At 34.8% G+C, this 10320-nt stretch overlaps 1 protein-coding gene across 5 annotated transcripts; it reads right to left on the reverse strand.

Annotated features, from left to right (window-relative positions):
• slc16a9b (solute carrier family 16 member 9b) lies at positions 1-10320 on the reverse strand. 5 transcript variants are annotated; one of them, XM_041268798.1, is made up of 7 exons: positions 10055-10319; positions 9512-9535; positions 8548-8788; positions 5661-5804; positions 2865-2960; positions 1672-2523; positions 1-997 (listed from the first exon to the last, which is right to left on the reverse strand). In XM_041268798.1, exons 3-7 carry the CDS (start codon positions 8750-8752, stop codon positions 813-815), a joined length of 1482 nt encoding a protein of 493 aa, XP_041124732.1. In that variant the 5' UTR covers positions 8753-8788; positions 9512-9535; positions 10055-10319; the 3' UTR covers positions 1-812. The 5 variants fall into 5 exon arrangements, with proteins under 5 accessions (XP_041124732.1, XP_041124733.1, XP_041124729.1 ...); XM_041268799.1 differs by lacking the exon at positions 9512-9535 and having other exon boundaries at positions 1927-2523; positions 10055-10320; XM_041268795.1 differs by lacking the exon at positions 9512-9535.

The following is a 10320-nucleotide window of genomic DNA, read 5'->3' on the forward strand; positions in this document are numbered from 1 at the left end:
TTTAGGATTCTTTCTTTTATTTGGCACGGTTGTTTTGAAAAAAAGAAACAAAAACATAACAATACAACATGCTAAATAATAAGACATTAAAAGTACAGGTTTAAACACATCTAGAATACAATATGATTGCTACACAGCTACCAAAGCAATAAATGTTTTTTTTTTGGAACATAAGCTTTTTATCAAACAAACAAAAACCAGTCTTTCATAATCCACACACAGCAACAAGGCAGGATTTCTGAATATGCCACAGTACAAGAAGACGTACTCTTGTTATTCTTCAACAGTCGCATAATTGCAGCAATGGCAGTCAATAAAAATATCAACAATTAAAGGCTATTTGGTGTTTTTTATTCTGCAAAAATCACTTAAAACATTTAGTTGACAGTAAAGGATTACTTAGCCAATATTCTTGTTTAAAAAAAAAAATGTATACAGCTTCAGTTTAATATACACTTCTCCCCCTGGGCCAGACTGACATATACAGTACATATACATATTACAGCAAACAGTCATTGCAGTAAACAGAACCTACCACGTGTTGTCCTCTCAACAGATACATGACTATAGAAATGTCTCTTAGAACGAGACAAACAGATAATCTTCCCTCTTATGGAATTTGAAATCTCAAATCCGATAGGACCATGCTTCTTTCTCTTTTAAATTATACATGCAGAGTGTAAAATCTAGTGTTTTTCTATATTAAAAAAAAATTAAAAATGCATCTGAAAACAGTACTAAATTGGCTTCACTGTTCTTGGCATAAAAAAAAAAAAATAATAATATTTCCCGAAATGTATATAAAATGTTATCTAAGCTACAGATGCAACTTTATCACAGTTGCTAGTGTATTTGATATCAGGTCTGGAATGGTCCTCCTTGAGTTTGTCCCAGCAAGGCAGTGCTGCCAGCAGCAAGCTAAATCCAGCTAGCAGCACGCAGGCTCCACTGAAGAAGAATGCCAGGTCGTACGATTCTGTCCAGTCATAGATCCAGCCTGCAAACACACACACACACACACACAAACAATGCATTTAGACTAACTTTTATACTGTTTAACCACACAGCTTTACAATCAATCACACTTCAGTCCTGAACTGAGCACCCATCAAACTTGTTTCCCTGGATTTAAATGGCAAAAGGCATGAAAGATTAAGAATTGCACTCCAGCTAGCCCCCCAAAGGAAAACAATCTTGTAAATCCATTACTGTGTGTTCAAGAAGTAATTATATTACAGGATTAGATCATTCATGGTTACACCTGATGGTCGAGAGAAAATATGACCCATGTGCCAAAGAAAAATCATTTGTTCCTGGAAATTGCCTTTAGTGATGTCTTTGTAATTTAAATTAATGAATAAAGTAGGCTAATAGTTGTTTTATTGTTGTCTTTTAAAAGTAATTTAACAATTGTATCAAAGTATTTTTACCACTTGTATTTGCTGAAAGGAGAAAAACTTTTTTTTCTTAAAAAAAAATAAAAACGTGAGTAAACGCTTTCAGAATGTACCCCTTTTGCTTATGCAGTACTGGCACAATGATAAATGACAAAAGACCTTGAGCAAAGGGGTTGGGGATATAAATTCAGTTCCAGTGTTACATCTCTTGATACATTCAAACACCAAACACTTCCTAATAAAAAATGGAGAACATAAAATAGGAATGCCTTACCTACAACTGGGGGCCCTAGTACAATTCCAAATCCACCGAAGAACATAAGAATTCCATAGGCATGTGTTAGTCTGTCCATCCCCACGATTTTGGTGGTCACATAAGGAAAAATTGACCAGTTGCCAGAAAAAAACCCTAACACCCCAGAAAGTACTGCAAGTGCAGCGTAGTTGTTTGCAATCGGAGTTATAAGCAGTGCAATTCCACTTCCAACTATTGTGAAAGTGTACAGGTACAAACTGTTCACAAACTTACAATCTGTCAGTATGCCTAGCACCAGCTTGCCGACTCCTGTCATGAAAGCCACGATAGAAACCAGGGGTACAATGCAGGTGCCGTCACTGTGGCCTGAACTCCTGGCAACATCTTCCATGAACAGCACAGGTGGAAACGCGCCAATATCAAACAGAAAAATAGCCATGCAAAGGGCCACAAACACTCTGTCCTGCAGCAGTTCAGCGGTCATGTCTATGTACTTTGAGTAAGTGTACTTATTGTTCTTGATTATTTTTACAAAGGAAGAACGTCCCAGGAAGCTATTTTCAGAAGATAACGGGTCTTTAGTGTCACTCACTGTTAACCCTTTTTCCACACTCAAAGTATTTTTGTTGATGGATTCTTCTTTGATAGGAGGCTTCTCATGGTGTGTATCTTTTTTTAGCTCTGTCGTGCGTTCTAGTGCTGCTTTCTGCTTCAGGAAGTACTGTGGAAAATTCATAGGCCTCATTGGACCCCCGCATGCCATAATATTGAGTGCCAGCGCTCCCATTATTAGCAAGCATCCCTCAAGTCCATACAGTTCCACAAGCACTTGCTGAAAAGTTGCACAAACAAAGCCTCCAACACTTGTACCTAAGGAGGAAGGACAGCAGGGTTACGCCTCATGGTCTACAGTGAGCACAGGCAGAACACATTTGTCAAATCTGATCTCTGTTCCTTGTGTTTGTGAATTCCTTTGACACAACCCAGCACACATATCCTTTAAAGAGAACCATCGCCTAAGGTATTCTTAATAATAGATATGCACAACAGTGCTGTTCTGAAATTAAAACAGGATTAGCTGAACAAAAATGACCTCATTTGACTTCCCTTTTGACACAGTTAAAGAGTAATAGCACAATTAATTCAAACACTTGACCACTGGGACGAGGATGGCTGACACACACTTTATATAAATATTTAAAATTGGGCACCTGTTGTTATTATTCCAAGTGCAAGACCTCGGTGCTTGTCAAAATACTGGCAAGTGATGGTCACTGTAGCAGCATATACCAAACCACATCCCATACCTGTTTTTGACAGAAAAAAAATCAAAAAAATCAAAATTTATATATATATATATATATATATATATATATATATATATATATATATATATATTGCAAAGTGTATACATACAAAGTCCCAATGACTAATTGTAAATGATTACAACATTAATTATTTCTCAAGAGCTTTCCTGGGATACAGTTTGGGTTAATGACAAATCTATAGAGAGAACACATTAATCATAAAATAATAAACAAACATATTCAATTATCTTAATATACAGGTATGTGAGCCACTTTTGAGCCGTAACCCTTACAGAAAACATATTCCATTATAATGAGTATACTATCCACAATAAAGAGTCTTTAGTGTACCTCAGTATAACAGCATTTTCAAAATCAAAGTTAAATATTTACAACAAATTGACATAATACTGTTTTTTGTTTTTAAAGCATATGTGACATACAATAAAACTTTTTTTCATAAACATTCATGTACTGTGTAAATATACACAGATATTTGTTAATATATGTTTGGACTCATTTTTAAAGTAATTTCCTTATTTTCCAGGTTGCTGCTGCATATCAGTCAAATGAGCACAAGCACAGTAACACTGTTGCTGTATTTAGAAAGCATAGCCAAATGTTATGAAAGTGCTACTTCAATACAAGGTTGCAAACACTAAACAGTAATTGAGACATGCAGACAACTCTGCAGCAGCAGCCAGCAGGAACTGGACATGAGAAAGAATTCTGGCATCTGTTACTTGACGTAATATTTGGCCTCTTCATTCCTGAGCATTAATACAAGTTTGTTGAAAAGATGCATAACCTATTTTCTTCTGTATATTCCATTGGGAATATTATGAATGTCACAATTTTTATTTTATTTTTATTTGGTTTTAAATATGGTCCAAGTCCAGTTTTAGTTCTGCTTTTATAACAAAAAACGTATCCTAACGTATCCCAGTGTGTTCCTATACAAGACGCCTTATCAGTCAGTCAACACAGGCATGTTTCTTTTTGTTGGTTGTCTTGCTATTTCTTTCAGGTGAGAAATGTCTTTAAGCAATGAGGAACGACTTCATATCATAGTACCGAATTTAGAAATACTAAAAGAAACATAAATTCAATGGCAAACATTTGAAGACAATTAAAAATACTTCTAGTCAAAATGTTTGTCACTATATTTGAGTTTCTTTTAGACAACCAATTTAACAGCAAACATCCTAATCAGTATGATATATGATATTGCTCATGATGCCTGACATGACAAATATTCTCATTCTAACTTCTCATGAGACAGTCTTGGCAGACACTATGCTACTTATGCAATATTGGCAAGACATATATTAACAGAACGCTGTGTACAAAAAAAAAAAAATCTAAACGTTCAGTACAAAACAAAACCACATTTTTACATCTGGTCCAAGTATCATATTATTTTCCAAAACAACTTTACAAATGTACAATGTGACATGTGACACTCCCAGTCTGTCACTACTCAAACTTGATACAGGCAATACCTCCCTAAAATAAGCAGTGGCTGTTCCCTGGCATGATGCAGTGTCAGCACTGTTTGAAGCACTTTTATTACCCTGTTTTGCACAGCTGTTCTAGTAAAATGCTATAACAACCAATACTATATTCAAATGTATTGTTAGAGCAAACAGATATCAAGATCCATAGCCTGTGACCTTATGTCAAAATTTTAAAAGAAGATTAGAGCTTATTAACACTATATAATATTGATATTAAAAGTGTGAGCGAGTGTCACCTTGAAAGGTAATGCTTTTGTGCTAATCCTGAAGGATTGGGAGCTACAGGAAAAATCCATAAACCATCCTACCGGTTATTCCCAAGGCTCGGCTTCAATTGATTTTTAAAAAATATATATATATTGACCTTAAACTGTAAGAAGACATAGAATAAAAAAGTATTACTTTTCCTTGTATATTAGGAGAATTTTGTTTTTTTGGTTAAGTTTGCATTCCTGAGACAAAGTATGAACACACTGGGATAGAGTCTCTTTTTTTAATCCAAACTGCTGTTAACATTTATTTTAAAACAAAATAAAACAGCAATTATACAAATGCAATTATTAGCCCCTAAAATTAACAGTATATTTCTTAATTCTGCATTCTTTAAACTAAAACAATTATGTATTTAATTACCATACGTGTTTCGCTAAAATGGAGACGTGTGTTTAAAATATAGTTTACACCCATTTTGAAAATACTGTCTTAATGTAATAGTCTGTGAAGTATTTATTATAACACCATCTGGAAAAATCAATCTACATTTTAAATGGGGGTTTATTTATTTAGCAAAGCACTTTTTAATGTGGGACTACAGTAAAAAAAAAAGATATCAAAGGAATACAATTTTGAGTAAAATTGCACTTTTGCCACAGTATAAGCGATTTCAAAGGTATGTGTCCTTATGAACCTATAGTATTTTTTCGAAGAGAATGCCACAAAGAACTAGTGGTGCGCACCTAAAACGGCACTACTGCTATCTTATGCTAAATAAGTGTAATTCAATTTTGTAGGTGATGCAACTCGGCCTTCATATTTCATTAGTCATTTTTTATTAAGTTTTCAGCACTGTTTATGAAAAAAAGTATCGGTACATAGAATCGCCACACACTTAAAATGCAACATAAAACAGGTACAAATTGATAATATAAATAAATGTAAAATAAAAAGAGCGCTGGTCACTTACCAACAACTATTCCATAGGAGAAAATCAGAAATTGGACATTGGGAGCAAATGCACTTAGCATCAGGCCCCCAGACACCACAACCCCACTGAAAACTGTGACCGGTCTGGCTCCAAAGTTTGTCACGCAGGCACTGCAAATAGGACCTGGAAATGAAAAAAAGGGGGATTAATTCAATCCCAAAAATCAGTGTAATACATTTTTTTAATGCAAATGTAAGATATGATTACTATAAGAAAAAGCTTATTTAGGGAAAAAAAAAAAAAACTGTGCTTTACCATACATGTGTTTTTTCAACATTAGTATCCCATCCCCCATGTCAATCCATTTTATTTTACTGACTTATATCAACTTGTTATTTCAATTAGTTTTATTATCATTGTTTTCCCCTATCCAATGATTCAGGGTATTTTTTTTTAACTGGTTCACGTTAGTCACACAAGGTGGGACCATATAAGTTTCTGCAACATATTACCATCAATGATTCTTTAACATTAAGAATCAGAGTCTGGATTCAAAATAAGCTGCATGTAAACCCAATTATAACAAGGAAGAAACCATGTAAAACCAATTTAAAAAAGGATAGTAAAAAGGTTAACCTGTTTTCACTGAAGACAAATGACTCTAACTGCTTGGTAAACAGGGCTAAAGTTCAGATGTATGTGTCAACAGATAAATGCATTTTATGTGCCTAAAAATATCTGCATGTTTCAATTAGCAAGAAGGCAGAGGCTGACACTGTACCAGACTTCAAACAAGAATAAAATAGCAACACAGATCTTATCTGGGCATCTAAACTTTGCAAGTTGGTTCTAATGACTAAAACAGATCATGTTGTTAAAGAAAAATTTAAAACATTTAAAAATAAAGAAAGTTGACAGGGACCCAAACCAAACAGGAACATTAAATGTTTGTCTTTCCGAATGATCTGAATATCACTTCATCACTTGCAAACTCCAGCCAAATAATATAATGTTAGAATATTTACAAAAGCCAGATACTTATATATTGCACTACAGGGATACAGCTGACCTCTAACTTAACTTCAGAGTGCCACTTCAATTAAGACCTATAGTTTTCTTTTCAACGATGTGTTTGTTTTTACAAGATAAGTTCTTTAAATATGTTAATAAAATAAAATAAAATAGCCACTACAAAGTGAGGGCATCAATGGAGACACAGTGATTGCTTGTTGCTTGCAAACACTGCAGAGACAGAGTTTCCAACATATTTACAAACACTGGGAATGCATTTCTAAGTCATTTCTTTCACTAAGTCTAGAATTTTGCTCCCCTGTACCAATGCTGGAAAGGGAAGAATGTAATGCAGCATAGCATAATAGATGGGATTAATACATTGTTTATATGGAAAATAAACGCAATCATGGGGTCAACCGCTACACTGCCAAAACAACACAACATGTTTGGAAAAAATGTCTCATACGACATTAAAAAAGGGTTACGGAAGCACTAAAAAGTGTAAAATTACAGATGTGGAACGAGAGGCTAGAGACCATACCTGACACTGAAACCACCTGTGATTGCGACACTGAGTCCGAGCTGCTCGAAGACACATGGACAATCAATGGCCTTGCAAATAACAATAAACTGGCAAAAGCAAGTGTAGAAAAATGGTCATAAGTGGTGTTGGGTTCCTGAGTGGTGCATCCGACAAAGGCGCTCCGCATGGAGCGCAGGATGAGCCCTATAGCCTGGAGGTTTACGGTTTGAATCCAGGCTATTCCACTGCCGACCGTAGACGAGAGCTCCCAGGGGGCGGTGCACAACTGGCTGAGTGTCGCCTGGGTGGGAAGGGATTAGGTCGGCCAGGGTATCCTTGGTTCTACTAGTATTGTGTTTAGAACTAGAAGACACTGATAAAAAAAATGTATCTCAGGAAATCCTGGTACAAGTTCCAAAGTGATAGCAACAGCATCTTATGATAATGTTTTATTGCCAAGTATCTGGTTGAAACCAGCTTCGGTTTTTATAGCAAATGTTGCATAGTTTGACTTTTATGATCTAACCAGTTCAAAGTGAAACAAAAAGATTGCTGTTTATTGCACGATTGCTTACCATTAGCATATAAATATGAAACAAATGTATATCTTTTAGATTAGGTGGGGCAGAGTATACATTGTTTAACTGCAGGTATGACACTATGGTATTAAAAGTGTGTAGAATGTCTGCTTGTTTCTATTTTTTAACTAGATTTATACATTTTCAAGCTTTATATATGGTGCAGTTTACAAATATACCAGTCCCACATATCACCTACAGTATACTACCAACATTTTGATTTGACAGATTTTTTTTATTCAAAGTAGTTATTTATTTTTTTCATGCAAATGTCCCATCTGTAAAATTAGCTCATTGGTTTCTCTACAGTAGCATTGTGTTTACCATGATAGTTTGTTGCTCACCATTGTCACTTTTAGCATTATCTCCCGGTTTATTTGCCTGTCTCATCAGGGTTGTGGTAACTAAGTGAAATAACCACATGTCTCTCACAATTTTTGCATGTTTAATACAAAAAAAAGATGCATAAAGAATATCAGACACATGTGAATAAAGTGTTATAAAATAATGGGACATAAGCAGTGTCTGAATATTTCTTTAACTATCCTAATAAAAGGGTATATTATTCATAAAAACACTACACCTGTGTTACTTATGTTTTAAATTCCAAACACTCTGTGTTGAAATTCAACCCTTCATTTCAAACACATACACTATCCCTTATTAAAGTGTGACAGAATGTCACCATGCAACAGGGAAATATGGGGAGTGATGTATATTGAGATTGACTCCTCCACACCAACGCTGTTAAATTATCTTTACAATAAAAGCACAGCAGCCAGAGCCACTTGAACCAAACAACAAAACTTACTTGCAATTAACCCGATCCCAGATACCAGAGAACCGACCCAAGCAGTCATGCCTTTGCCTTGTCCGAAAGTGTCCAGCCATTCTGGGTACAGCACGCCAACAGACATTGGGGAACCATAGGCCAGAAATTGGCACAGGAAAGATGCCACCACGATGACCCAGCCCCAGCCACCGTCCAACGCCTTTGCGGAGCTCTGATTTGTCATCTTTGGGGTTAGGCTGTAAGGTCTCTCTTATAGGTCCTAGAAGAAAACAACAACACTATTGCACACACACTTAAAAAACTGACCACTGTGTAAAATAAATAAATAAATAAATGCACCTCTGAATGTCAGCCTAAAAACAGGTCACAGTGTGACTTATTCAAACATTTAATAGAAACAAAAAACGTATTGCAAAAAAGTTAAAGATATATATATATATATATATATATATATATATATATATATAATATAGTGTTAGCCAGTAAAATATATCTATTTGCATTTACCCCAATTTACAGTAGTGATCTATAACCATGATCTGAAGGAACAAAAGCCAAAAACACATGGCTTTCAATTGCTTCTACTGCATAATATTTACCATAAATCAGCAGCTGTACTTCTCAGTCTGGTTGGTAGAAGACCCTGGTTAGTCCAGGCAGGTAACCTGCCTCGTCCTAATCGGCACACCTACCTGTGCTCCTTCTATATTTGTTCCCTTCCTGATGAATAAGCCACCCCCACTAAGGACATAAGCCATTCAAGTGCCAGCCTACTGCAGTGTTACAGCAGATTTGTAGTAATGTATAAAAATAACTCACAATATCAAGTAAAAAATGAAAATTTATTTTTAAATATATATGATATATATATTATATATATATATATAATATATCAATATATATAATTATATATATATATAATATTATATATATATAGATCCTCACAGGCAAATAGTTTGTTTTGTTTTTGTTTTTCACCTACCTTAAGAGCAGGCTTGGCAAGAGCCTTGGTCAGTGTGGGCAGGGGTGATTTTATTAGAGGATCAAAACTCAGAGATGCAAAACACATTATTAGTTTTCCGTTACATTTAAATATCTTGTTCTAATCTTGAACTTCATTGCCGTTATTTGCCAATGCAAGCTTAGCTTAGTCTGTATTTGTTGCCACCGAGTAAGGAACCGGTTTAAAGCTGTTTCCACTGGTCTGTGCTATGCTGCTTTCTAAAAACTCAGAATTTACAATAGTGCAAAGACACATATATTGCAAATATTGCTTTTTGCACGTATATATATATATCGATATATATTATATCTATATATATATATTATATATTAATATATATAATAATTTATATACTATATATTATTTAATATATATTAACATCCTGGACGTGCATACCCGTGCCCCTGTTGAATAGAATTTTGATAAATTACTTTTATTCTGCATAAATAAAATAGCGTATACTTACAAACCCATATTACAGGTCCCCAATAAAAATATCAATAATAAAAACAATAACTTTACCTGTTTGCAATTAGGTCCTAGTATTTTGAACCTTTATGTCAGTCTTGATTAGCAAAGTGCACTTTAAGATGTATTTGACAGATCTTATAATGTATGCCATTAAGAGAACTGAACGGCACACGTGTCATAATTTTTAGATAGATATTCTTATTTTGAGCGATGTGAATCTATTATTGCACAGCCAACCGCTATATAGCTTTGCACTGAACTTCCGATAGGTATAAAAACAGCACGAGCTCCATTCTTTGTATGCTCCAGCTCCAGTC

Source organism: Polyodon spathula, chromosome 13, assembly GCF_017654505.1.
Source record: "Polyodon spathula isolate WHYD16114869_AA chromosome 13, ASM1765450v1, whole genome shotgun sequence".
Taxonomy (NCBI): Eukaryota; Metazoa; Chordata; class Actinopteri; order Acipenseriformes; family Polyodontidae; genus Polyodon; species Polyodon spathula.

Excerpts from the sequence above, each read along its gene's own strand:
- slc16a9b (XM_041268795.1), bottom strand. The coding sequence starts at position 8,752 with ATGACAAATCAGAGCTCCGCAAAGGCGTTGGACGGTGGCTGGGGCTGG. Across the intron at positions 5,805-8,547 it reads TGGGATCGGGTTAATTGCAA|GTCCTATTTGCAGTGCCTGC; the intron begins GTAAGTTTTGTT and ends TTTCATTTCCAG. Across the intron at positions 2,524-2,864 it reads ACTTGGAATAATAACAACAG|GTACAAGTGTTGGAGGCTTT; the intron begins GTGCCCAATTTT and ends CTTCCTCCTTAG.